The 26,936-nt window shown below is 47.7% G+C and overlaps 11 protein-coding genes across 11 annotated transcripts; 7 read left to right on the top strand and 4 right to left on the bottom strand.

Moving 5' to 3' along the window:
* Positions 1-44: 44 nt before the first annotated feature.
* Positions 45-1,086, top strand: BX661DRAFT_9397 (uncharacterized protein). Its single transcript, XM_051539598.1, has 2 exons — positions 45-80; positions 247-1,086. Exon 2 carries the CDS (start codon positions 363-365, stop codon positions 816-818), a length of 456 nt encoding a protein of 151 aa, XP_051395371.1. The 5' UTR covers positions 45-80; positions 247-362; the 3' UTR covers positions 819-1,086.
* Positions 1,087-1,880: 794 nt separating this feature from the next.
* Positions 1,881-2,183, top strand: BX661DRAFT_195540 (uncharacterized protein; the record flags this gene model as incomplete). Its single annotated transcript, XM_051537953.1, has 1 exon — positions 1,881-2,183. The coding sequence occupies one exon, from the start codon at positions 1,881-1,883 to the stop codon at positions 2,181-2,183; it is 303 nt and encodes a 100-aa protein (XP_051395370.1).
* Positions 2,184-4,536: 2,353 nt separating this feature from the next.
* Positions 4,537-7,437, top strand: BX661DRAFT_168164 (uncharacterized protein; the record flags this gene model as incomplete). Its single annotated transcript, XM_051533400.1, has 1 exon — positions 4,537-7,437. One exon carries the CDS (start codon positions 4,537-4,539, stop codon positions 7,435-7,437), a length of 2,901 nt encoding a protein of 966 aa, XP_051395369.1.
* Positions 7,438-7,843: 406 nt separating this feature from the next.
* On the bottom strand, positions 7,844-8,491 carry BX661DRAFT_192761 (60S ribosomal protein L10-A; the record flags this gene model as incomplete). Its single annotated transcript, XM_051537730.1, has 1 exon — positions 7,844-8,491. One exon carries the CDS (start codon positions 8,489-8,491, stop codon positions 7,844-7,846), a length of 648 nt encoding a protein of 215 aa, XP_051395368.1.
* Positions 8,492-11,000: 2,509 nt separating this feature from the next.
* BX661DRAFT_175876 (uncharacterized protein) lies at positions 11,001-12,144 on the bottom strand. The gene has a single exon (XM_051534201.1). The coding sequence runs from the start codon at positions 11,856-11,858 to the stop codon at positions 11,424-11,426; it is 435 nt and encodes a 144-aa protein (XP_051395367.1). The 5' UTR covers positions 11,859-12,144; the 3' UTR covers positions 11,001-11,423.
* A 4,866-nt stretch (positions 12,145-17,010) lies between these two features.
* Positions 17,011-18,318, top strand: BX661DRAFT_175870 (uncharacterized protein). The gene has a single exon (XM_051534200.1). It carries the CDS (start codon positions 17,245-17,247, stop codon positions 18,232-18,234), a length of 990 nt encoding a protein of 329 aa, XP_051395366.1. The 5' UTR covers positions 17,011-17,244; the 3' UTR covers positions 18,235-18,318.
* A 373-nt stretch (positions 18,319-18,691) lies between these two features.
* BX661DRAFT_9141 (uncharacterized protein) lies at positions 18,692-20,081 on the top strand. The gene has a single exon (XM_051539587.1). It carries the CDS (start codon positions 18,734-18,736, stop codon positions 19,991-19,993), a length of 1,260 nt encoding a protein of 419 aa, XP_051395365.1. The 5' UTR covers positions 18,692-18,733; the 3' UTR covers positions 19,994-20,081.
* Positions 20,082-20,088: 7 nt separating this feature from the next.
* On the bottom strand, positions 20,089-21,189 carry BX661DRAFT_175868 (NADP-dependent oxidoreductase domain-containing protein). Its single transcript, XM_051534199.1, has one exon. The coding sequence runs from the start codon at positions 21,125-21,127 to the stop codon at positions 20,210-20,212; it is 918 nt and encodes a 305-aa protein (XP_051395364.1). The 5' UTR covers positions 21,128-21,189; the 3' UTR covers positions 20,089-20,209.
* BX661DRAFT_175866 (uncharacterized protein) lies at positions 21,190-22,541 on the bottom strand. Its single transcript, XM_051534198.1, has 2 exons — positions 22,098-22,541; positions 21,190-21,991 (listed from the first exon to the last, which is right to left on the bottom strand). Exons 1-2 carry the CDS (start codon positions 22,401-22,403, stop codon positions 21,473-21,475), a joined length of 825 nt encoding a protein of 274 aa, XP_051395363.1. The 5' UTR covers positions 22,404-22,541; the 3' UTR covers positions 21,190-21,472.
* A 191-nt stretch (positions 22,542-22,732) lies between these two features.
* BX661DRAFT_175864 (biotin-protein ligase) lies at positions 22,733-24,898 on the top strand. Its single transcript, XM_051534197.1, has one exon. It carries the CDS (start codon positions 22,791-22,793, stop codon positions 24,795-24,797), a length of 2,007 nt encoding a protein of 668 aa, XP_051395362.1. The 5' UTR covers positions 22,733-22,790; the 3' UTR covers positions 24,798-24,898.
* Positions 24,899-26,763, top strand: BX661DRAFT_175862 (cleft lip and palate transmembrane protein 1-domain-containing protein). The gene has a single exon (XM_051534196.1). The coding sequence runs from the start codon at positions 24,948-24,950 to the stop codon at positions 26,688-26,690; it is 1,743 nt and encodes a 580-aa protein (XP_051395361.1). The 5' UTR covers positions 24,899-24,947; the 3' UTR covers positions 26,691-26,763.
* The last annotated feature ends 173 nt before the right edge of the window (positions 26,764-26,936 follow it).

Genomic DNA, 26,936 nt, shown 5'->3' with positions numbered 1-26,936 from the left:
CCAGACCCGGAGAGGAACAGCAGCAGACAACACAGGAGCAACATAAGCAGCAACCCAGTCAGACCAGCAACATACCACAGGTAAATAGCAGCAAAGCATGGGTGCGCCCTGAATTCGTGCCGAATTTGCGGCGGCCAAAGACTGCAGCCAAGCACAGTATTGTCAGTAGCAACACGGCCACGACATCAAAGCACCCGCACAGCCATCCACACGACCCAGCATCGCTGATATCAAAATGGAACGCAGTGTCTACAGCCAAAGAAAACCCGCTGGGACAGGCTACGACATCGAACGAACCCGGAGCAGCTCAGCAGAAGCCCTCAGACACGAGCCAGGTCATTCCGCGCTCGCTGTCAGAGTACATGCCGGCTGCCGCGCGCCCCTTGGCTCGCAAAGGCAAGCCTGTGTTTGAGCCGTTTGAGGAGTACAACGCAGCAGCGCCCAACAATTACCAGACGTACAAGACATGGCTACAGCACCACAAGCGAGAGCGCAGGCTGGACCGCAAACGCCAAATACCCATCGGCGAGCCGTCAATGTGCATTGTGCTAACAAACATGGCCGACGATATTGACGACAGCCTGGAGGCAGAGACCGAGGAGGAGTGCAGCGCCTTTGGCCGCGTCGTGCACTGTGTGGCTACGACTGTCGATAACCCCGGGTCCCCGTTTGAGGGCGTGCTTATTTACGTGCAGTTTGCTGATCTGGATTCGGCTGCTCGCGCGCGGGATGCCCTGGACCAGCGATATTTTGACGGCCGGCATATCTCGGCAACGTTTGTTCCTTTGATCCCCTCCCGCACTGCCGCGCCGTCTTAAGCGGACGTGGTGAGCGGGGAGGCGTGGGATGAGCGGCTATCCTCCACGCGTACTATGTGTGGAGAAGCCTAAACCCACAGAAACCTTTCTTTTTGTGTAAAAATGTGAATTAATTGCACATCAAGCCATCTCGTGGCGCAAACAAGGGCATTGAAAGCTCAGCACTTTAAATCTTTTTTGACCTTTGAAAAAATAATTTGCCACAAAGCAGTTATTTGCAATTTTCGGGCTCTGCCTCGAACCTTTTTTACCCATAAAGCAGGCGGCGTTTAATACGCTTGGCCTGACGCCCCCTCACCCATCGTAAGCGGCTGCGCGCTCCTCACGCCCAATGTAAACAATATCAAAAACTAGGACGAAATTATATATGCTTAAAAGGTACAAGTGCTTTTACATTATTATCTCCAGCTACTTGCCTCTTTCGCATTAACTTGCATATATTGCTTCTATTGGTTCTTACTATCAATTTTAATTATTGGAAATATCACCTCATCTCCCTCATCTCCCTCTGCTCCCCTCCGCCTATTCTGCCCACTCTGCGCTCGTTTGACAGTCGTATTTTTTTCCATCTTGCGCCAGTAAAGTAACGCGCAGTTTAACAAACATCATCTCTTTCCATCCCACTTCTATATTTCTCTCTTTTCCCACTTTTCATTTTTGCTATTTTTTGCAGACTTTTGTTTTTTTTATTCTCGAGAGGTATGAATTGGAATGTGAATTCAGTTGTGGAAAATTCCCAGATTCTTCTCTGAAGTGGCACGGCGCGGTGCAGTGCGGTGCGGTGCGGTGCGGTGATGTGCAATGCAGTGCGGTGATGTGCAATGCAGTGCGCGTCATGGGAGTAGGGTGTGAGAGGGAGTGTGATTGTGGTTGTACGCTATGATATTGGATCTGTAAACCATCTTTTCTTCCTTTTTTAACGTCTCCTACTAATAATAATACTTGGACATGTGAAATGTGAGTGCCTCTTTTTCACCTATATTTTTTTTACAATATCGTAGCGTTTCCGGTTCGATCATCCACACAAGCAGCCAATTCTAACTCAATCAATTTAAAATAACGATGAGCGATAGCATCTCACAGGTCACAGAGACAGTAGCCAGCGTCATGGCCAGCGCGACAGCGGGTTTTGTCGACATCTTCGACAACCTTGGAATCATCAAGACCGAGTTTGACGACCGTGCAAACTCAGAGATGTCCCCAGCCGACATGTTCTTCTTGACAATGTCGCTTTTCCTCGTGGGCGGGTGCGTGTCGATTGTCGGTGGGTATTATCTCAACAGAGCGCTGCGTAGCAAGAGCGCCGCTGAGACTGTGAAGGCTGCCGAGAAGAAGGCTGCGACCGAAGTGAAGAAGGACAATTGATAGACAAAACAAGATAGATAGATAGATAGAGTAATTTATGTTAGATCCAGTTCTTTTATAAAGAATATTGCTATTTGCCATGCATGCATGAGATTGGGGCTGGAATACTATTTTGAAAGCAAAAAAATACGACAATGACAATTTAACATGTAGCATGTGTTCTGACATGTTTTGCTTATTTCGTTGTGCTGCAAAGATGATTTACTCAAGCGAATAAATTTGCTCATTCGGGTCGATTGCTCACTCGATTGCATGATTGATTGTTAAGGACAGCTGAGCATACTTGTGGCCCTTTGTGGTTATTTCTTTTTATATGTATAAATCGTGGACTGTGTGGCTCGCCACAGCATTCAGAAAGAGGTGGCTTCGACGATCGCTGACAGACACCATCAAAAAGATCACTCGAGTACATCAATTCCAAAACTTCCGGCCGCTCTCCACTTCTGTTGCTCCCCTCCCTCCTTGCTGTTGCTGGTATCGTTATTTTTCCGTGCAGTTGAGAGCAAGGTCTAAACATAATTTTTTATTGTGGCTTCCACGAATCGTCGATACTCTTATCAACAGCGAAAAAGCTCTATTTATAAAGTCGTGGAAAGAACAGAATACGTGAAAATAATGCGGGACGAAAATCAAAGAATAATAGGCATTGTGCTTGCTTTGAACTCGTTTGTTTTGCAATTTTATTATTATTTTTTTGTCGTATTTCCTTATTCAGCGAATACATTTTTTATTTGTTCTTTATTCCGCACAGCACGTTGTCAGCCAGAGGCAATAAAAAATAATAAAGCCCGCCCCCCTCCAAGATGAAAACAAAACCAGAACATCAATGTACACGATGGATACTTGGCACTGCAATTCCCTCCCCCTTGTGTGCGTGCATTTGAAGAACAAAATAAAGAAAATCGCCATTGATTTGTTCGGCTATAAAAAATAATGAGCGGCGTCCATGTTTTATTATTTTGTATCTGACCATGCGCCAGGCTTGTTTTCCCGCATTTTCTAACTGACAACATTGCGGTAAATAAAAAAGCGCAGGCACGGGCTGCAATCTTTTGGCTTGCGTGCATATATGTTCATATACTCGTACGTGTGTTGGCGTACGGTCAAACGGCCAAACGGTATATAAATGTGCCGCGACATGCGCTAATGATATACGGCAGGCGATATCTGTATAACAATTGCAAGTGCAGCATGTAGGCACAAGTCAAGATGAGGCAATAATAAATATACAAATAAATTCGTGAGAAATAACAAATGTCTTTTGTTTTGTTTGTTTGCTCGGTTTCCTGCGCTAGTAACAAGGATATATTTAATTTTGTAGGCCTATTCGTCTACTTTTTTTGGCTTTGCCTTTATATTCATATTTGCGATTCTTCATTGTTTGGCGCATTGCTTCATTCTTCAGTATATTTTCCACAAAATTACTCTTCACATCGATGCTGACAGAGAATCGCCGCTCGTTTTTTATTTGCGCTTCTTTCGCTCTGTGAGTGAAAGCAGGTTTTCCGTTATTTCGGATTGTAAAAAAAGGGAGACGGGGGCGATTAGCAGCGTGTGGATGAGGCACAGAATTTTTTTGTGTTGTTTTCGTTTTTTTCTTTCTTTTTGCGTGGTCCGTTTTTTCTCGCTTCGTTTTACACCCAATTTTATTTTTTTGTCCTCCATATACTTGAAGTATAGAGAGGATCCTCTTGGAACTTTTTTCTCTTTTCTTCTCCCCATTGCTCCTAGCATCTATTTTTCCTTCATATTTTTTATTTCTTATCCTTTTTTCGCATAAACATATATCTATCCATCTATCTATTCATTCATCCACACTATACTGCCAAGCTGTTACAGCACAACCAGCCTTATATATCTTTAGCTACTATCTTTTTTGTTTCCTCGAAATACCAGTATTCTCCTTTAGTCCATTTTTTTTATCCACCTGAGGTCTCTACTATCCTTTTTTTGTTCCGTGAACAGTTTATCCGAACACCACACTTATCACTCTACTCCTTTCTTTGCTGACTGAGCCGTAGCTTTGCATAGCACCCGGCGTGTATTTTCATTTTTAATTCTACATAGTACACAGTGCCTACAGCATAAAAAAGTGGGGGTGACCAATCCAATCTCAAGCATTTAAGTGGACAGACCGGACCGTTTAGCTACTTTTTTTTTTACACTCCGCCTATCATCTTTGTTGTTTCATTTCTTTGTTTTGGGGAGGCGCAAACAGGTGGACTGTTATTTAATCGCCGTGGCTTGAACATAAATTTCGTTGGGTCAGCTGCATTATTTTTTTCTTTTCAAGCAGACCGGCTTTATTGAACCGCATTAAACCACTCCTGCATACAGACCAGCCAGAGTCATAATGTCATTCACAGACCTCGCGTCAAAGCGCATTGCAGTCTCCGTCATGGAGGAGGCGCCCAAGCAGCGCAAGCGCTCGCGGACAGGCGGCAGCAAGGACCTGTACGACGGTCACTCGCAAGACGTCATGCTGGCGAAAACTCTCATTGACCCTGACCACCAGTGCTCCGTGACGACCGTCAAGGCCTACGTGACCCACGTATGTGCCTGGTTTCGCTTCTGTCGCACGCTCCCACAGCCGGACTACACTCGGGTGAATGAAGAAAAGCTGTCTGGTTTTTTGACTTGGGCTACGCAGACACCGCGGCTGCCGTGCAAGACCGGCGGCTCGGGCGGCTCCATGTCATACCAGTCGGCGCGCCGATACGTTGAGGGTGGCATCCTGGCGCTGTGGCGGCGGTATCGAGGTCCCGACGAAGAGAACCCGCTGCATGCGCTGAGCTACCTCAACACAAAGTATGCCATTCGCGAAGCCACAGCCAGCGAGCAGCCGCGGATGACGGAGCGGCAGTACAGCGCACTGGCTGTGGGTCCTGAGCAAGAGGACGGCATTATCAGGGAGCTGCTGAACTCGGACACCGACATGAGCTCGTCCATCAAGGCCTGGGCCTACTACGTGCTCGGTGCCGCTACCTGGATTCCCGGAGCTCGCGCACTGCACCTGCGACTCGACACTCTGGCCATGGCGCTTCGCACCGACGCGCGGCTGGTCGAGCACACAACAGTGCCATTCCTCGAGTTCCGCGTCAACCCCGACCCGACCGCCGCTGTTGCACGCTATGCCGAGGTGTCCGCCGCAAGGCACGTCAACGCCCTGGTGTGCCCCTGGTTTGCCATTGCCGCGCTAATCTTTACCCAATGGCAGGCAGCCCCTTCGTCACTAGCCTCTGCGGCCACGGGCGATGCCGGCGCCTGGCTTGCTCAGCCGCTGTTCCAGGCGGCCACGGGCGAGTCCCGCGTGCTGCTGCCCGATGATGCCCGGGTGCAAATGGTGCTCGACGAAATTACCCCGCTCCTCTCCCAAGCCACAGGACGCGTGCGCGCGTCTCCCGAGTCACACGTCATCAGGCGGCGCGACAAGCAGATGGCCGAGGCACTGGGGCTGTCGGCGCCGCAGGTCGTGAGGCTAGAAAAATGGCGCGTGCACCACCGCCGCACCGGCGTTACCCGGCAGCAAACGTTCTTCGACCTGACCTTGGTGCTGGCCGGCCAAGTCCCACCGCCAGCGCAGGTCTCCACACATGTTCTTCGCATGCCGGCTCGCACACGCCTGCAAGTGCCTGAGCACTTGGCCGCCATGGTCTTCCCCTGGCTCGGCGCCGAAATGCCGGCCAAGCAGGCCAAGCCGCAGTTCGCTCGTCATCGCTCGCATAGCGTCAGCGCCGCTGCGCACTCCGAGGACGTCCTGCGCGCCGAGCGCAATGCCAGCCGCCGGCTGATGCGCGAGCTCGCCACGGTGCTCATCCAGGACGCCGCTGCATTGCTGGCTGATCCGCGCACGGCATCGGTGGTTGCCCAGCATCCGCTGTTCCGCGCCCCACTGTTTGCCTCGCGTGCGTTCCGCGACTTTGCCGCGTATGCTGCTCAGGCTCTGTCGTTGCAGCAGGAGACTAACACGATGCTTCCGATGCCGCCACCGGTGCTAATGCGCCCGTCGTTTATTACGCGTCCTCGTAGGCACACCTTTGAGCCTATTCGCGAAGAGGACCCGCTGTCCCTGGCCCAGGCGACTATGGCCCCGCCGGTACCTCCTCACCCGCAGCACTCCTCTGGCATGTCCATGGCGTTCAACCCAATGCTGCTCTCGCAGCCGCTGCCCTTCCCGCCGCAGCTGGCCGCGTCGCAGATGGCTCCGCCGGCGATGGCGTTCCCGCAACTGTCGGAGGACAATGCAGAGCCACCCATCCCACACTACTCCCATCCGCTACATCAGCAGCAACAGCATCAGCACCAGCAACAACAAATGCAACAGCAGCAGCAAACCGCCGAGCCCATGTCGCAGCAGTATATCATGCAGATAATGGACTACCTGTCTGTATACAACCAGCCGGCCAACACACAACAGCAACAACAACAACAACAACAACAACAACAACAACAACAGCAGCAACAGCAACAGCACCAGCACCAGCACCAGCACCAACACCAACAGCAAACACATCACCAACAGCAGCAGCAACAAATTCAGCAACAGCAGCAGGCCGCTTCATTCACCGCCCAGTTCCCGCGCCTGACCTCTGAGAGCGGCTCCGAGTCAACCGCTTCGCCCGAGCTGCCCTCCAACCTGCCCATCAGCACGCAGATGTTCGGCCAGCAACAGCAGCAGCCGGCGACAGCCTTCACCTACTCCTACTCGCACCCGCTGTATAATCGCCCAATGACCCACCACCACTCATTCACTGCGCCACTGCCGTCTTCACAAATGATGCTCTCGAACGATACCACATCTGCTGCTGCCGCTGCCGCTGCTGCCACTGCCATGGCCATGTCCGGCGTGAACGTCGCTGCTGCGTCGCATCATAGCCATAGCCAGCAACATAGCAGCCTTGAGCCCATGCCCTTGGTCCAGAATCATTCGGCGCATAACCTGTCGATGTACTTTAATGCACCTGGTTCTGCGCACGACTTTATAGACCCGTCGGCTTTGGCCAATACCACGCAGTCGCATATTATTGGCCTGCCAAAGTCGAGGTCGATGCTGCACCCGCATACTAGCTCCTTGTCGTCTTCGCTGTCGCCCACCCCGACGCCGACGTCTGAAAACAGACAATCGGTTCTGTTCAACCCAGCATTCAACCCCTCTGCTCAGCTCCTTGCTGCCTCCGACCCCTCGACCGCTTTGCAATTCTCCATTGCCCCTCACAAACTACAGTTCAAATCGGACCACGAGATTCTCATGTAGCTCTTTTCCAACCTGCCTGCTGTTTTCTGCCACTTCCAAATCAAGCAAATGAAAATCTGGAGGGCGTGTGCCGTGCTTTTTCTTTAACTTTTTTGTTTTCAATCATCTTTTAATATCGACCATGATCGATGCCAATTTTTCCTTTCTCAAAATAATACATACACTCACCAACATAAATGAGACACGTCCTGTTATTTAACTCTGTAATTGCTTTTGTTTTTAAGCAAAAACAGCAGAAAAATAAAAATAAAATAAAATAAAAGTAAAAACACCCCTGTCCGAGTTTTAATACTTCTCTCAAATTAATTTTTTTCTTTTGAAAAGCAGTGTGCTTTTCTGTTGCGGAACAAATTGAAAAATCGATCAATATTAGACAAGCAAAACATCATTTTAAAAATAGGGTTGCTTAGGCAGCGATCTCCTTCAGGTGAGCCGCGAGGGGACCGCGGGTGTTGAGGTACTTGACGTAGCATCCGTCGGGCTTGACCATGCCGTTGCTGCGGGCCTCGACGTACTCCTCGCGAGTGAGCTTGGTGAAGCCCCACTTCTTGGAGATAATGATCTTCTGGCGACCGGGGAACTTGTACTTGCAGCGACGCAGAGCCTCGATAACGACAGCCTTGTTGTTGTCCTTGGTGCGGACCGACAGCAGAACCTGGCCAATGTTGACACGGGCGGCAGTGCTGTAGGGCTTACCGTAGGCACCACGCATACCGGTCTGGAGACGATCGGCACCGGCGCACGACAGCATCTTGTTGATACGCAGAACGTGGAAGGGGTGAACGCGAATGCGCAAGTGGAAGGAGTCCTTGCCGGAGACCTTGGCCATGTACTTGTTGGCGTTAATGCGGGCAGCCTCAAGAGCCTCGCTCGAGATCTGCTGGTACTCGTCGGAGGTCAGGTGCACGCACAGGGGGAAGTCATCGACGTGAGCCTTCTTGCGGCCAAGATCGAAAATGCGAATCTTGGGGTCGGGGACACCACGGCAGAAACGAGACTTGGGGTAAGGCTTGTTCTTACAGTAGCGGTAGCAGCGAGCAGGACGGCGACCCATTTTCAGTTACTACATGGGGCAGATGATTACAACAGCACAGGATATTGAAAGAGTTTAGTTTCGGGCGGTCTGATTTTCCCATTTCTTTTGGCGTATTTTCGCGCTTGTTGGAAGCTAGCAGCGCTTATTATGCGCTTGGACGTGAATAATAGATGGCAGTTATGTGGACCACTGGCTGATAGCTCTCGCTCTCTGGTGTCGCTGTATTTGGTGTCTTCGTGGTTGTGCGTGGTTGTGTGTGCACCTTTGGTTGCTGCTGCTCAAGTTATGGCTGAAAACGGTTCGCGTTATCTCTGTTGTCTTCGACTTTTCACGCTAAAGGCACCGGCCCAACAGGCGGAAAAGTTGATTTTAGGCAAAAAAGAACGGCTGTCGACAGCAGATTCAAAGCTGGGTAGTGTTGCAGTCCTCAAACTCTGCACAGCACATATTTTCCTTTAGTAACCGCAAAGGCAAATAGCCGGCGGCAGTGCTAGCAACAGCGGCTAGGCCAATACCGCTGCATTCGTAAAATAAAATGCACCCGCCGCCAAACCAATTTAAGCCTGCCCATTTCAAATGATACCGAAATTCAAAATTCACGAATTTGAATTTACCGCCAAATTCAAAAGTAGCTGAATTCGTTGTACCCTTCATAAAATAAATAGCCCACACCACGAAGCCCAGACATATACGGATTCGTCTTCACATCGTTGCCGTTACTATTGTCGGTGTCCACGCATCCATCATCAAACCCGCCTTAAATAATCGCCGCATCCATCGTTGTCTGTTTTTGATACGCACCTTGATGTATAAAATCGAGTTTTTGGAAGAGAAGTGAACTCTGTGCTTCGCTGAACTTTTTGGCTATTATTTTTTTTCTTCGCCTGTGCGCTTCTGGTTTCGATTTTTTAAGCTCTTAGAACTATGGATGTGAGCTTAATAGCCGGTGGAAATGGCGCAAATCAAGAAGCAGGTTGATTGTGTGATCTGTTGATTAATATATTCTATTTTGCTGCTAAAAGTATTTCCTTGCCCCCCGCATAAAAGTCCAAACAGATAGCAATCTCAAAGCTTTATAAATTGGTGGATATTAAAGTGAGTACAGAAACAATAATGCGCCTATTCTTTTGGCAGGCAGTAGCAAAAAAGCTGCTATTCGTGCCGCTACTGCTCAATTAAAAAACCCAATTCAATCCCCTACTCTCAGTTCTCAAGCCCTGCAGGCAATTAGACGCACTATGGTGTGTGTAGTAGAGCAAAATGTTGACACAAAAGCATAATTGTGCACTATCGACCCGAGAACCAAAAAGATAATTGAGCGTGGGATTTGATTGAAGTTGGATACATATCTCTTTTCATACATACATACATTCTTGCTTGCTCCCACTGAACCATTTGGCCAAAAGAGCATTTTCTCAATTTGTGCGCGTTTCATTATCTCGAAATGTGTAGTTTTTTGCTTTTGCTGGATTGAGCAAATAAAAAAACTGATTGCGCCTAACGCCTTGCATTTTTAATCTATTTTTGCTCGAGAATCTGCTATTAAACATAACATCCAATATTTTGGACATGGTGTGGCATTCCATTATGCTCACTGTGTTGGTATTTATTTATTTGGGATTGTGTTATGTCAACTAATATTTTTAGTATGAATGTCTAAAAAAACCAGAGCCATTTCAATATCAATTGGCCTATCCTCTCACCGTACAATAAACAATGGCGGCGCCGCCACCAACACCACCACAACCACATACTCACATATTTATGATAGGTTGTTATAATGTCCGTGTGTGCGACCATCTATGTTGTGCTTAGACATAATTTCCAAAAAAAATTGTGCCAATGGTCATTGCGACACAAATAATGCATGTCTGCGTTAATATATGCAACCTCGACACATGCATTTTTAAATGAAGGTGTTTGTTGGTCAGCTTGAAAGAAATAAAAACAATTTATGTATGTAATTCGCCCGAAACCACATGGTGATATTATTTGTGCAATACAAATGCAACGAAACAAACCCATCAGGTTATTTATCTGCGCCTGCTAATGCCATATTGCTACACTGTTTTTTTGCAATTTTTTATTGGCAACAGTTTTGTTATGTTTTGTATTACAATGTCGATATTTTCTCAAGCCTTGCAGTGCGAAGAAATGGTCAAGTGACCATATAACAGCCCAAAGAGAGCATTGAGGAAGAAGAAAAGAGGCAACAAGGTGGCAATCATTTCCGCGTAAATGTTTTTCCCAGTCAGTCAGGATTTGTCTGTGCTCAATTGAAACTCCATCCCCATTTACTGGCAGTATAAACTTTTTTGTATTTACCGCCGAAAAGTTGGCGTGCGCTTGGAAGAAAAAGAGAAAAAAACTGAATTGTCCAAATTTTATTTTGGCATGCAGGCCACGTCCAATATTTATTTTGCTGCGAGGCACGTAAAAAATGAGGGTGGGCACACAAGTGGCTAAAATTTTAATATTCCCTTGAAAAAATTGGCACAATAATAAAAAATCTAAGCAATCAATAAAATGAAACAATTACATCTCTTTATTTGCAATTTTAGAAAATAATGTAAAATAATGCTTATATACAAAAAAGCCACAGTATTTCCCCCCTTTTCTCCGCCTCGTGTCACTTTTTTTTCCTAACTGAAAAAAGAAAACTGCTAGGGGGTGGTTTCCTTTAAAAAATTGGGGAAATTAAAAAAATGAATGACTGTTGATTAATGTTTTTATGTTTTTGCTGTTGCTTGTGTCAGCTCGAGTGCGTTTGTTGCGGAGTACATGAATATGTGTGCGCGTGTTTGTGCGCGCGATGTTGGCTGCTTGCATGCTTGAATGTTTGGCCGCGTTTGCAGGCGATGGAAGAAATACAGAAGGAAGTGATGGTGTCCACACTCCAAGAACTCAACGAGTAACCTTTTTTTAAGGAGCCGAGATTTTAAAAAGACAATCACATGGTCGACAACTGAGAGAAGGGAACCGGGCTGTTGCGGACACGGATGTCCGTCATGCTCGGGCCAAAGGACGGTGACTGGTAGAAATTAGACGACACCGGGGAGCGTGACGGAGAGTACGCCGGCGCGTGGCATGGAAGCCTGGCGGACAAGTCCAGAGCAGTCATTGGTGTCAACGAGGGCGTGCGCTCGCGGGTCAGTGTCTGTGGAAGCCATTTAGGCGATGACGCCAGGGGCGAGGACGAGGGCGATGCGAGAGAGAAGTACTCGCTGTGGGAGCTGGTTTTGATGCTGATACTCGAGGTCCTGGTTATTGACAGCGGATTGATTTGGCTAGCTCCGTCGTTGTGGCGGCAAGCTTCGCTGCAGTAGAGCGCGTCATCGGCACAGTCGATGTGTGTTCCGCAGAAAGTGCACCAGTTAGTGTCCATTGCTGATAATTTTGTTGTTGTTTGTGTGGTTGGTAATAGTACAAGTGCGTGTTAAAGAAGAAAAATAGACGGACCTGCGCTTTATATAAACACAGAGGTTGGTCGTTGAATGTTTTGGTGCTTGCGATTAAAAAAACCTAAATGATATAGGATACAAGGCGTGGAAGTTTATAAGGAGGAAAGCATTAAAATGTTAAAGTGTCCTTTTTCTTTTGCAAAAAAGCTTAAGAGTCAAGGAAGACACTGTCAAGAAAAATCAAGAAAAGGGGGAGAAAAGGTTACAAGTTAATGTGTATGCAAAAGACGAAAGCACAAAAAGTAAAGCCGCGGCAGCTAAGTTTTATACCAGAAAAGCAAACAGTGGGCGAAGTCAAGCCAGGCTTTGTTGCAAAATAAATTAACTGGATGGTGTGATGTGCTTTTTCTAAACGCTGCAGTAAGCGAGTGCGCGAAAGGACAGAGGCCCAATCAAAAACCTGCTCGTAATAATGCTCTTGTCAGAGGCGAGTGTTTTCGAGATTCTTCGAAAAAGTTCATGCAACAGAAGTGCGCATAAGAAAAAAATGGTCGGAGAGATTGCGGGTGCGGGCGGGTGGGAAGCACACTGCACCCCCTCCTTTCCGACCCCCCCTCCCCCCTCCGCTTACCCGCCCTCCCTAAAAATATAAAAAATAAGTGGCATTCTCGCCTCCTCATTGGCTGCTGATGACCTGACGCATCAGCGATGATTGCGATATCGACGCAGGGGCGAGAAAAAAGTGGGAAAAAGTGGGTCATCGGCCTTTGATATGACGCACACTAAATTATTTTGAATTTTTTGCTGAGCATTCTCCTCTGCCCAAAGCGCAGAATATAAAATCATGGCACTCTTTAGCACCATGATTGCAAAATAAGAAACCGCCCCTCCTATGGGCAGCGCCAATCGTGGCCTGGCCCTGATGCAAACGAGTCATTTTGCGCTACCATTTCGTGATCGATAGTGCCGTGGTGCCATTTTTCATTTTCTGGCCAGCAACAGGCAATTAAGCAGAGCCTGCCATGGGCTCTATGTGACTAACCTGGGCGCTGACGGGTAATACGCTTTTGTCATCAAAGCAATGATAGAATCCAGATGGAATTCGAATCGATTTCCACATCTTTTTTCTCATTTGCTGAACAACACCTTGACTTTAATTTTTATTGGGATTTCGGGCAGCTCCGTCGGTAATCCCGATGCTCCCAGTGAATATAATAGTGCGTCATCGGCGACCTATGAGTTAATCTCCCGCTCGCACGATGATGAGAGGACGATGCGTTGTGGAGTGACTATTGCGCCAAAAAATTGACCCTAAATATGGCCAAATAGTGTGTGGACGATTTTCTGTTCGTCTCTGCATGAAGACGGCGGCTGAGGAGCCGAGGCAGCGAGGTGAGGTGAAGAGCGGAGCACGCTATTAACTCGGCACCAACCCTTCTGCCTAAATTTCGTCTGTTTCCACCTCCATTCGCACCCTCACTCACAGCAAAGATACATTGTTTCCTGCTTCCCCCTTCACCCCCTATCTTGCCTGAGAGTCAGCGCACATGTTCAAAAAGCCCATTGCTGACATTGGCTCTAATACATGGGTCAGCTGAGTATTCTCGATTTAAATTGGCAACAACAATAACACCGATTTCAACAGCAGCGGGCGTATTGTGTTTATTTTTGGGCAACTGAAATTGAGACAGAAATGCCGATGCAGATAATCTGTGCTTCTCGACAAAGGGTTGATTGGCTGGGGGCGGTTCAACTGACAGTAAAGTAGCAATATATGGTGGGTGGACAGGCGGACTATTTTGTATTGTCAACTACACCTTCAATCCCACGCACATTAATTCCTGTTGTTGTTGTTTGCTGTTGTTGTTTGCTGTTGTTTGCGTTCTCGCTGGAAGAGCTTCTCTATGGGGCAGAAATAGACATTGCAGCTTGTTTTATTGTTATTTTCTTTTTTGTCAAAAAACCGTATTCAATTTGGGTTATTCTCTCCGACTTTGTCGTCCTGAAATTTGACAACTGTTTGTCCAAACCCCGAGTGAGTGTCCGCAGACAAAAAGAAAACATAAAAAAATAGGGTGTATCTCGAAAATTGCGATTTCCAGTAAATACAGTTTCCCGACGACTATTGTTATTTCTGCATTGGGAACACATATCCAGGTATACACAGCGTCAAACACTTTACTCTGCACGTGTCGTTTAAAAAAATGACAACAGATTATCACCTTACACTTTATTTTTCTCTTATCTCGGGAAATCATATTCCCTTTTCAGCCTCCTTTCCTTGGTACACAGAAGCAAAAAAGGCAGCCATACACAACATATTTCCTTGCCCATGTGCTCACATTGGACAATCCTATTGTCCAGATATCACTTGCCTCTTTTTTCGTTGACTCCACAACCTAAGAATAAAATACGACCCGGAAAAGTAAGAAAATATTGTTTTTTAATTGCACCCACCCACCAGTTTTCTGTTTGTCGATCTGTAGATGCTGCGTCACTGAGAAACGCGGAATCGCATTATTCACTCCCACATAACACAAAGCACAAAGCGCAGCTTGCTTGTATGTATTATCCTCGAAAAAAGCAAGAGGCACGTGGGGGCGCTGTACAAATATTATCTTATTGTCCGGGTTTAAAGTGTACACATTCCATAAACAAACAAAAAGTAATTTATGCGCTTTGCACATCATTATTAAGTTACAATAATGTCTAGATCCACATGCCACATACGCGAAATTGCACGACTACCCTTGGGTTATTTGTCCGACAGTTCTCTTAACCTGAAGTTTTTTTAAAGGCCCAACGAACAACTACGACGATGTTCGAGGTATTGGCCATTTATTCAAATTCAAATTGCCAGTTGCATGTGTCGACCTGGCTGTTGTTCTTATTGAGCGGCATGTTTCTGCTTACAAATTGGCCTTATTATTGTGTCCAGCTGAGCGGTCAATCAAACGCATGCACGCACGCACCCAGCCAAAACTACACTCGCATATACTCTGACAAGCAGTAATATTTCTTGCCTGCATATGCAAAACAAAATTGTCAGCATCGTTTGCACATTTTAAAATAAAATAATTGTTAAACAGGTGATACGCAAGAGAGCCTAACAAGACATATTTTTATTTTTCTGTCGCTCTCACAAACACAAACACAAACACAATATATATATTAATTTTGTATTTTTTTATGAAGATGCAACACACCGGGCATATGTGTGCATGTGCATGCGTGGTGTGTGTACTTTCAGGCTATCTGCAACAATGCGGGTTCGTGAATATATTTTGGAAACCTCGCTTTTACGCTAATCTCAATTGATTATATGTTTAATTCTGAATTTACCATTCTAGATGTAGCTTGCTGTCTTTCAAATACTATTGATTATCAAATAATTTTTACCATGTATCCGGATTCTATTTCGAGTGCAGAGCTTTATTATTTTCAAAGGGTACGACTTTGCAAAAGTGAGAAAATAAAGTGCCAGATGGTGTATACCTTTCTTTCAACGTAGAGACGGAAACTACCTGATTCATCTACCCGTTCTTTTGAACGAAAACGTCGACAGTCAATCCCAAGGTTACATACAACAGCAATAATAACAACAACAAACAATCAATTAGTATTTTGCTGTTTTTACAACCGTGAATAATTTTCAACAATTGGCATGGAAAACATGATGGACAAAGTTTAAACAGCTGAGTTTTTGGACTCAAGATGAGATGCCGCAATAAAAACAGGTTGAAATCTTACACTTTCCCGAATTTCAAGTTATCAAACTGAATCACCCCACACCAAAATTCTATTTTTAAACACCAAAGAAGCTATATAAAAACTATTTAAAGTTCAGTGTGCAAGCTACACGATGATTGTCCTCACTTCTGGATTTGCTTTCTGTGCCCAGTTCAAATTTAGATGAGGAGACACAGAGGCAAACAGGTATTACTAAAATACCCACAAAGTAATATTCTAGTCTACATGGGGGTTCGCTGATCCACCACTGTGAATTCCTTCTCCTTTGTAGCGCGGCCCTTTATACTTTTTATAATTCGATCCTCTGCATACACACTGTGGTGGCTCTCACCACATAGCTCGCAAGCTCTCTGCTCAGCTGAGCTTAAGTCAATTCCAAGCAGGTATTAATGCAGCAGCGGCCAGGATTTTATAACTACTGCCTGTAAAATGGCAGCATGGAAGGTTCAATTGGAGGTTTCCTCAGCTTCTGTTTTAATAAAGATTCATTGTACTCGTTTATTCTGGCAATTACTATACACACAAAGAAATCAAAAGGGCGCCAGCCCCATTTCCCAAATGCATACTTCAAAGGGAAAAATAACAAGTATACCCGCGCTTCTCACCATTGCCACAAAACCCCAACCCATTTGAACAGCAAAGACTGTAATTTTCTCTTTGACGCTTAGCGTTCTAACATTGTTTAAAAGGACGCCTGTCTGGGCTGCACTCTAGATGTACAAAATTTTCTTATTTATTCGTGCCTTCTCTCTTCATTTTCACGACATTTTCTCCTCATCATTTGCATCCCTTGCATCCCTTGCATCCATTGAATTCACCTACCCGTATATTAAAATAACATTTTAAATTAATAAACTGCCAACACTTTAAACGAACTTCATTTTTGAATCACACACACAAACATATTTTTTACTTTAACGTTCCATACTGTACTTTTGCATTCTAAAAAATCAAACAATGAAGACAGCGACATTCTTTACACTGGCCCTTGCGGCACTTTCCGTTGGCCAAAGCATCAGTAGTGGTAAGTTATTGGACGTACACATTTAATATATAAATTCAAATATGCTAAATGCCAATTGTTTGGGCGAATATTTTAAATTTAACTGTTTAACTAATCATTTTCTGTATTTTAATCGGTTATATGTAGATCACACGTCCATTTCCGATAATCTCGGCGACCTCAGTGGCCTCGACGGCCCATCAACTGTGACAATTGGTGCCACAACTGTTGAGGAAAACACGTCAAGCATTGCTATTACCAGAGCAACTTCCAGCTCGGGATCAAGCAATGCAAGCACAAGCAACCTTACTGTTCGGAGTGCCAGTGACAACTATGTTGATATCATCACCGGGCAAAGCAACATTGTCGATGTGTTGGGTTCTTCGTCCTCGTCTGTCGATGTGTTGGGCTCCTCGTCCTCGTCTGTCGATGTGTTGGGCTCCTCGTCCTCGTCTGTCGATGTGTTGGGCTCCTCGTCCTCGTCTGTCGATGTGTTGGGCTCCTCGTCCTCGTCTGTCGATGTGTTGGGCTCCTCGTCCTCGTCTGTCAGCGCTTTATCACCCACCTATTCGTCCCTGTCTCCGGCAAAAATATACTGCCAAGCCAACGGCACCACCATGTGCGACTCTAGCAACGCGGCCGGCTTCTTCACATGTACCGAAAATGCCTGGATTTCTATGGTATGCTCTGCCGGCAACGAATGTCGCACAGTCAAGGATCAGGCAGTATGTATGGACCCCAATGCGCCGACTCCCTCCGAACCCGAGATCAACGAGCCCAAGATTCCCTGCGACACACTCAACTCCACCATGTGTGACAGCAACGTCAGGTCCAATTTTTTCATGTGCGTGGATTACGAGTGGAACAAGATTCAGTGCGACGGCACTAACGTGTGCATGGCGCGCAATGGGCAAACATCTTGCGTTGAGCTGGCAATTGCCGACATCCCGCTTGTGGCCTGCACCACCGCCAATGCAACCCAGTGCTCCACCAACAACGCCCACTCTTTCCAAACCTGCGTAGATAACTACTGGACAGATTTCACTTGCGGTGATGAGAGCTTCTGCCTGTTCCGCGGCGGACAGGCGCTGTGCGTCGATGAAGCCACAGCCAAAGCTCCCATCCAGCCCTGCACAACAGCCAACGCTACGCGTTGCGTAGATGAAGATGAAAGCGTTTTCCAGATCTGCTACGAAAACTACTGGACCAACTCAACCTGCGATGTTGGCAATGTGTGCGGCACAAAACAAGGAAGCGCTGTGTGCCACGACCCCAGCACGCCCATTATCGATGTCCCCGACCAGCCCTGCAAGCAAGAAAATGCCACGCAGTGCGTTTTTGGAAGCGAGGGCATGTATCAGATTTGCTCTAACAAGCTCTGGACTAACCTCACTTGCGATGGCAACAACGTGTGCCGCCTGAAGGACGACAATGTCGTGTGCGTTGACAAGGCGCTTGCTCTCGAGTCTGGGGATGAATTCACCTTGATGCCAGCTGCCGAGTTCAGGGCATATCACAGCCACGGCATCTCGCGCTCCACAATGTACTCTTGGAGTACTGCTGCTTTACTGGGTGTATTTGCTATTACCTTTGGTGCTGGTATTTAAAAATAGCAGTGCGGTTTACTTTTTGTGTATTGAGTATAATAAATTGCATTGTAACGTATTATTTAAACTCAATTTCTATTTTTTCTGCCACTTGATTTATTGTTTATATTTTTCTACATGCAAAGTAAACCTGTATCCCACACGAGCAATGTAAAAACAAGTAGCGTGATTTGTTTTGCAAATTCCATGTGCTGGTCATTACAGTAAAAGTGGATAACGTGGCTACATATGGCGTTGCCCTACTTTTTTTATTCACTTTGTTAACTGGTGTATCATACACCCCCATTTGGAGAAAATATGTTAAAAAAGTATTATATGTACATATTGAGCACTTATTTATTGAGTTGCTATTTTGGGGTTCTTGCTGCCGGGGTTGCTGCTGTCTATCAGCTGGGCGCCTTTTTAGTGTCTTTATCATTTGTGAAGACATCCGCTTTCTTTGTCACGCTCATATTTTTTAATAAAAAGTAATGTACATTGTTTTTACAATAGTTCATTGATGCTTTGTAGCCAGCATCGCCAAGTTGAACTTTTCTGTCGACAGGCCAAATTGACAATTGTAAATAAAATAAAAAGATTGGCATCCGCCCAATATCCAAAACTCATCAATTTTATTTTATTTCCAACTTATTCCCAAATTAGCACTTACCATACACATTACTTATCAACACCATTTACTTTTAGCAATTATACAATGCCAAACGTCCCAGAATTAAGCCCTACGCTTGTCTCAGCAAAAAAGTCGCACCGGAAGAGCAGCCGCTTAGCAGCCAAAGTGCGGTCGATAGCCGCAAACGCCGCCGCCTCAAAGGTTGACAACCCGGTTGCTTCGAAAATTGAGGTCGAAGATGTCGCTAGTCTCTATAAAAAAATGGAACTCCTCCTCAACCAGTTTTCAAATATTAATATTTCCGACCAGACCAAGAAACCACTAAACGAAGAGACGGCCGAGGGATCCGAGCCTTCAACTGTGGGTCGTCGCCTGTCGGTCGGCTCTAATAAATCACTTTTTGCAACCAGTTATACCATCGCCGAGTCAAAAGAATCTGAAATGTGCACTTCACTATTTGCTCCTCCGAATGTCGTGCCCACTCTTTCCGAGCTGCGCAAGGCGCTCAGGGCCAACTTTCTGGTAAAAATACCTATCCACCACTACATATATTCTATGCTGAAGCAGGAGGGTGTTTCCGAAGAGGTGCTGAGTGAAAACTTTTGCATTGTAGAGGAGGTAGGGAATATTTGCCCAACGCTGACGCCGCGGGTGGAGGCAGCCCTAACAGTTGGAAATGCTGGCAAGGGCACAGAGGCCATGCAGCAGCAAGTGGTCGATGTCTTCCTCATGGGCATCATGGGCACGGCACAAGACCACTTGAAAATGGACATAAGGTTTGACCGCAATGCTTCAGAGGAGTCACTGACTGTGTTGGAAAAACGCCCTGACTTTCTAATGATTATCGATGATCAGCTGGTCTTCAAGGGAGAGGAGAAAAAGACGGGGAATGTCAGAACTATAGCACGCGAGTTGACAGAAAAAATGAAGAAGGGTTCAGTTGGCAAGAAAGATAGCGCAATCAAGTACTTGCTGTGTTACGCGACCGCCGGGTCGCGCGTGCTGTTTGAATGCATTCACGACGACAATACCATGATGGAGTGCTCGGACGTAATCAACCTGGTAAGGATACCAGACCGCGTATCAATGTTGCTCATTCTGGTCAATGTAATAAGGATTGCGCGCGCTCTACTGAACGCAAAAAAGTAGTTACACTTTTTACTTATTTATTTTAACATTTTATATTAGTTTTTTATTTCAATTTATATTATATATTAGATTCTATTTCAATTAACAATTGTTCTTAAAGTTTCCGAAATCAAAATCACCATGCACATAAATTAATATCTTCACAATATCTTCACAATGTCAATATTATATTTAGAAACGTGACAATTCAATACAAAAAGTTATTATTGCCACATTTTAGATAAGCGGGCACTGCGCCTTGTCCTCGTGGAAGATCCACTCAAGCTCCCTGATATCGCGAGCAGGGTCAACCTTGCGCTCGTGCTTGGTAATCTTCGCAAACATGCGCAGTTCATCCGCTGACAAATCGACCTTATTCAAGTTCTGCTTCAACCGAGTAGGACTAGTAGACTTGGGAATGACAGCAATGCCACGCGACAAGGCCCAGGATAAAGCCACCTGCGCTGGTGTGCAGGCATGAGCCTCAGCCACGCTCTTAATGAACTCGTCATCCATCACGGTAATCTTGGATCCGCCCAGAGGGCAGTACCCAGTGATATTGATGCCATTCTTCTGGCAGTAGTCGACCAGCTCATTGCCCTGGTTGTACGGGTGAATCTCAACCTGATTAACAGCAGGGACAATGCGGCACTGTGGGATCAACTTCTCCAGAATGGCCTTGTTAAAGTTGGAAACACCGATAGACCGCACCTTGCCGGTGTCCAGCAGGGCCTCCATGGCCTTCCATGTGTCAACAATGGGTACATTGTCCAGGTCATCGGCAGTAAACACCAGGTCATCGCGCTCGGGCTTGAGCGCGTAGGGCCAATGGATCAGCAAGAGGTCGAGGTACTCAAGCTGGAGCTCCTCAAGAATCTCGTCTAGGGCGCCCTCTACAAGCTCCGGACGGTGCTTGTTCTGCCAGATCTTTGACACGATGAATAGCTCGTTGCGTGGAACTTTGAGCTCGGACAATGCACTGCCGATTTCCTTCTGGTTGCCGTAGATTTTGGCGCAGTCGATGTGTCTGTAGCCCAAGTCGATGGCGGTCTTGATTGTCTTGGCGAGGGTGCCCTCCTCGTTGGCCTTCCAGGTGCCGAGGCCGATCTCGGGCATGAGAACGCCATTGTTGAGCTTGATATTGTTGACGGGCATGGTCTGAAAGTGAGAATGAGAAGAAAAATGTATTATTCTTTAGTTGCGAAAAGATAAGAATAATGTGATGTAATAATTATTTTCACCCTCGGCATGCCAGATTCGCTTCTTTTTATATTACTTTTTCACATGAGCAGCGCCGCACGAAGATTTTGGAACCCGAAATCTGCGATGTCTGTATGTTCTATCATGGACCCTAATCCGTGGTAACAAAGAAAATAAAACGTGGACTTTTCTTTGTTTTAGCCTCATCCGGATAAATGTTTAAAAATAATTTTCTAGCAAAAAAAAGATAATTGTGACACATGTTCCACAAGCTCCCAAGTCCAATCGTCAAAGCCACCCCTACGCATCGAACTCATCATCATCATGATCCGATTTGGCTGACTCTGAAACGCGCATATACAGCTTATATCTGCCATTACTAATGATCTGCTGCACGGATCCAGGGGTAAATTCGGAGGGTTTCCTGCCTACCATATGCTTAGTGTTCAAATGATTACCAATCACAATCTTGGTCTTTGCAGCATAGGTGCAGTGGTTACACCAATATCCATCGTCAAACACCTTGATTCCAGGAATCGAGGGGCCTTCCTCGGTTGAGCGCTTCTTGTACCATGCCTCAAACTCCTCTTGGTTAAGGGCACCTGCTTTTGGAGTCAATAGGTAGCGGTGCGCTTTTCTGATGATATCAACGTTGACTTTAATTTCTTTTTCGGTATCGTTTCGGAATCGGCACCGGTATGCGTGGTTGTACAACATGTTGGGAGGAATGGCAGAGTGGCATGTTTTGCATATAATCAAGCCGCTGCCGCGATCGACCTTGATGTTTATTGCTTCAACGTGTTTCTTTTTTGGTCGCGACTACAACAAAGAACATTTTCTTTAAAAGACAGATAACATCAGTATGCAAAATGGCCAAAGTAAAAACAGTGAATGCGTCGTTAGCCGTGTATCTTAAAGTACTTACTTGAGCTTTGCTGGCGTCGGCGATTATGGTGTCATATTTTGCTTCGGTGTCGTTGAGGGCCTTGCAAACGGTGGCATGGAACAACTGCATGTAGCTTCGCGCAAAGAGTAACCCGCAGACACATTTGACCTTGTCATCCTTCCACTTGAGTTTGTGTATGATTCCGTTTGCTGACATGACTCTCAGTGGGCTGTGTGAGCGCACATGTTCACTGAGTTCGTTATTTGTTGAAAACGTATTGTTACATTGTTTGCACGAGTAAATTTGAGCTTTGGCAGACAGTTTTTCACGAGGCAGACGAGGCATTTGCGCAGGTAGAAGTGTGGCTAAACAAAAGAGATGTTGAATTGTGTGGTTTAAATTTGGAGTTGATAATTAAAACCAAACAAAAGAATAAAAAAAACAAGGGAAGAGTGTTCAGAGAGCAAAAAAAACAATTCAAACTAGTTGTTTGTCGACAGGAGATGGGATCAAGGTAAGTAAGCAGATCAATTTTGGCTCGCCGGTCTGTTTGCCAAAATCAAAAAATATTCTGTACATTCGCGATTGGCTCAAATAATGCCACTGTGACTTGTCAAATGCCAAAAGGGCAGCTGGCAACGGAATCAGCCAGCTCATACTTTTTCTCTTCATGTGTTTATGTTGCAGTAAAAAAATTAGCGGCTTATTTACACATTTATATATTACTAACCAATGAGCAGCCAACTCAATGTGCTGGTATACAACGGGGCCGGCGTCGGGCTCAGCTCATTCACAGCATCGATGCGCACACTGCGGCAGTTCCTCGGACACCGCTACGCAGTGATGGCGGTCGACGCTAACACATTGCGCACGCAGCCATGGGAAAGCAAGACTGCGCTGGTAGTGATACCAGGCGGGCGCGACAAGCCCTACGCCGAGGCGCTACATGGTGAGGCCAACAGGAGGATCCGGCAGTGGGTGCAGGGCGGTGGGCGGTATCTGGGCCTGTGCGCCGGCGGGTACTACGGCAGCGCGTGGTGTATTTTTGAGCCAAACACTGCGATCGAGGTGAACGGACCGCGCGATCTGGCCTTTTTTGACGGAACATGCCTGGGGACGGCATATCCCGGATACGACTACAACTCGGAGGACGGCGCGCGCGCAGCCGAGGTCACCGTAGATCAGGCGGCTTTTAGGCTGCCGCTGGAGTCGTGGCGCGGAGATCCCGAGCGCCTGCGAATTTACTATAATGGCGGCGGGTACTTTGTGGACGCAGACAACCTGGAAAACACCACTGTGCTGGTGCGCTACGCGCCGGACGTCACCAATCCGTTGGATCGCGCCCAGAGCGTAATCGGGGCTGCCGCCGTGGTTGTGTGCCGCGTGGGCAAGGGCACGGCTGTTTTGTCGGGGCTGCACCCAGAGTACGCCTGGGACTGTCTTGTGCCGTCTTGCTACACGCGCACACACAACCGCCACTTGGTTGAGCACCTCAAGGCACACGATTTGCATCGTCGCCGGCTGCTGGGCGCACTCCTGGCGCATATGCGGCTGGACGTTGACGCGAGCGCAATGGCTGATGACGCGGCCGGCGGCATACCCAAACGCTCGCCCGTGTTTCTGGTGCCTGCGCGCGCATCCGGCGTGGCTGCGGCTGCCTCGACCATGTACGCACTCAACGCGGCGGCGGACACGCACCGGGTGCTGAGAGACGGCGCTGATGACATCCACATTGCTGCCGCCACGGCCCACGGTCCACATCGCGCTCCCCTGGACCGCCTGCAGGCCATGCAGCCGGCGGCTGAAGCCAGCGAGCGCGGCTCAGCTCTCTTGGTCATGTGCACGGCAGACGCCGTGCCTGAGCGGCTGGAGACGCCGCGTTTCGACATGGGCCTGGCGCTGCAGCACATGCTTTCTGCACGGGCCCACACAGCCGGGTCCTGGCTTATGTACGCGGACGTGGCCGAGTCGACACAGACGTTCCTCGAAAAGAATCTTAAGCTCCAGGCGCTGCTTCCCAACGGAACCGTCAACGTAGCTTCGGTGCAGGTGGCCGGGCGCGGACGCGGAGGCAACGCTTGGATCTCGCCACCGGGCTGCTTGCAATTTACCATGCTGCTGCGGCATCCGCGCATGGACCAGGCACCCGTGGTCATGCTCCAGTACCTGTTTTCGCTGGCCGCTGTCAATGCCATTCGCTCTTTGCCCGGGTACGCCGACCTGCCACTGCGCCTCAAGTGGCCCAATGACATTTATGCGCAGACGGACAGCGGCGAGTACGTCAAGATCGGCGGCCTCCTTGTCACGTCGTCGTTTAAAACCAACGAGTTTACGCTTCTCTTTGGGTTTGGCCTCAGCGTGGCCAACGCGCTGCCCACAACGTCCATCAACAACCTTATTTCCCAGCTTAATCGCCGTAACGGCACGCAGTTGCCCGCTTTGTCGGTCGAGCAGACGCTGGCTCTGATTACGGCCAAGTTTGAGGAATTGTATCGCCAGTTTCTGTTACGTGGCTTTGCGCCTCTGCTTCCTGCGTATTATCGCTACTGGATCCATGGGGACCAGGTTGTTACGCTGGCATCGCGCGGCCACGAAAGCGCCCGCGTCGTCGGACTGTGTCCCAAGGACGGCTTGCTCATGGTCCGCAGTCTGCTTAACCCCACGGCCGTGTATGGCTTGGAGCCGGACGGAAACTCTTTTGATATGATGCAGGGACTGATCACACGAAAGACAACTTAATATGAAATGTATATGAGCGGGGCGATATAGCCAAACAAGGCATTGTTTTTTTGGTGTTGCTTTTGCTTTTTTCTTTTTTGTTTTGTATTTTATTCTATTGCATTCTAATTCCTTTTTTTTTTTTTCTAATTTGTGCATCCCCCGTTCAAAATGTCGTTTCTCGGCAAGGCGTCCTCAGTCGCGGCTTTTGCGATCTTTGCCTGGTGGATGTCACGCATCCTGACCATCTCCATCCGCATCTTCTATCCATCTACGCACATCCCCTTTCTCAACCCACAGCCAGCTATCCGCGACCTAGCCACCGTACACCCACTCGCCTGGCAAGAGCCCTTCGAGTACGAGGCCGCCATGTACATTACAACCATGTCGACACTCACAGAGGACCCGCAGCTCTTCCTCTCTACAGCCCAGCGTATCTGGCATATCCCGCCCCAGCCGCTCACCCGCCGGCATCCCAAATTCTCAGACCAGGTGAGGGTAGTTTTGCCTGATGCCCTGAGGCAGCAGAACGGCACTGAATTATTTGCCTTTTTGTTTGTGCAAAGGGCCGGAGCGGTGTTCCCTGATTTTGGCGACAAGATGGCGGCTGTGGCTCGTACTACCCTGGTGAGCGTTCGGCCACGCAAGATTAACCGCAAGCATGCGCTCCTGGAAGGCAATGAGTCCACAGTGGGGAAGGCAACAGAGGCAGAGGCGACGGAAGAGGCGGTGTGGGTGCCGCATGGAAAGACGCGGGTGAGCTGGGAGATTGTGCTGGAAGATAACTGGTTTTACGACTGGGGATTCCCTCTTGATCTGGGTCCTTATTTGCGCGTCAACCGGGTTCAGGACAGCCGCAGCGCGCCGTATATCCCTCTGCTCTGGGAAAACCCCCTATCGATTACTGCCGAAAACTGGTATCCACTGACCAATCAATCTCACGTTTCCAAAGACTCACCTCTGGACGCCCTCGACTTGCAAATAGATCTGGCCCTGAGCGGTGTTGTGCTTGGGTGGTTCCGGCTGAGCAATTATGTCAGCCAGGGGCTTAATGAGCTGACCTCCAGCCGCAGTCTAATTCAGTACACGGAAACGGACGTCGACAATCTGAAGCAAATGGTCTACGGTGTCAACCCCATGATGTTGGCCATCACAGTGTCGGCCATGGCACTGCACATTTTGTTTGAGTTCTTAGCGTACAAGGAGGACGTATCGTTCTGGGCAGGGAAGACCGCTGCCGCCGAGGGGTTGGACGGTATCTCGCGCTCTTCCATGCTGATGAGTCTGGCTAGTTCGTGGATTAGCTTTATGTACATGTGGGATCGGCGTAAGGAGACCAATATTGTGGTGCTCCTGGGCGCTGCCGCCGGGGCGCTAGTCGAGGCATGGAAGGTTACAAAGGTGTTGAGCTTTAGGGATCTGTTTACCATTGGAAAGCGCAAGCCCGAGGTTGCAGAGGGCCCTGTTTCGGCCGAGATGGAGAACCGCAAGAAGGTACAGAGGGAGGTCGACCAGCAGACTGCCTGGTACATGATATTTGTGTGCCTGCCGGCCATGTCCCTGTATGCCGCTTTCTCCCTGCTCTACCAGCACCATGAGTCCTTTATCAGCTGGTTCCTGCACATCAGCTTGGCCACGGTATATACACTGGAGTTTATACAAATGTGGCCACAGTTGCTTATTAACCACAAACTACGCACGGTGGATATGCTTCCGTTGACTGCGTTCCTTTACCGCTTTTTGCTGACGTTTATCGATGACCTGTATGCCCTGGTTGTGCCCATGCCGTTGATTGAACGTATTGGAACTTTGCGCGACGATGTTGTGTTCTTCGTCCTGTGCTACCAGTGGTTCAAGTTCCCCAAGAGGAAGACGCCAGCTGAAGTGGATATGGAAAAGAAGAAAGCCGAGTAGGTTGTTGGCTATTTTTTTATTTCGACATTACATTACTCACGTATATTTTTGGAAGTAAAAAACATTGGCTGGGCATGGAATTAGTTTTGTCGGTAAGAGGGTGAAATATCACATGTTTGTGCGAATTTTGTGAAAAAGGGGGGTTTCAAAAGTATACTCGTTTCTTGGCCCCTGCCGAGCGAAAACAGGGGGAAAATAAACACTACAAAGGGCACTAATATACCAGCTTTGTTGGGGTTGAAGCTT

The sequence above is a fragment of the Kickxella alabastrina genome (assembly GCF_025024165.1).
Source record: "Kickxella alabastrina strain RSA 675 chromosome Unknown BX661scaffold_1, whole genome shotgun sequence".
Lineage (NCBI taxonomy): Eukaryota > Fungi > Kickxellomycota > Kickxellomycetes > Kickxellales > Kickxellaceae > Kickxella > Kickxella alabastrina.
Note: the sequence above shows the minus strand (reverse complement) of the source record. Positions and strands in the feature narration are given on the sequence as shown.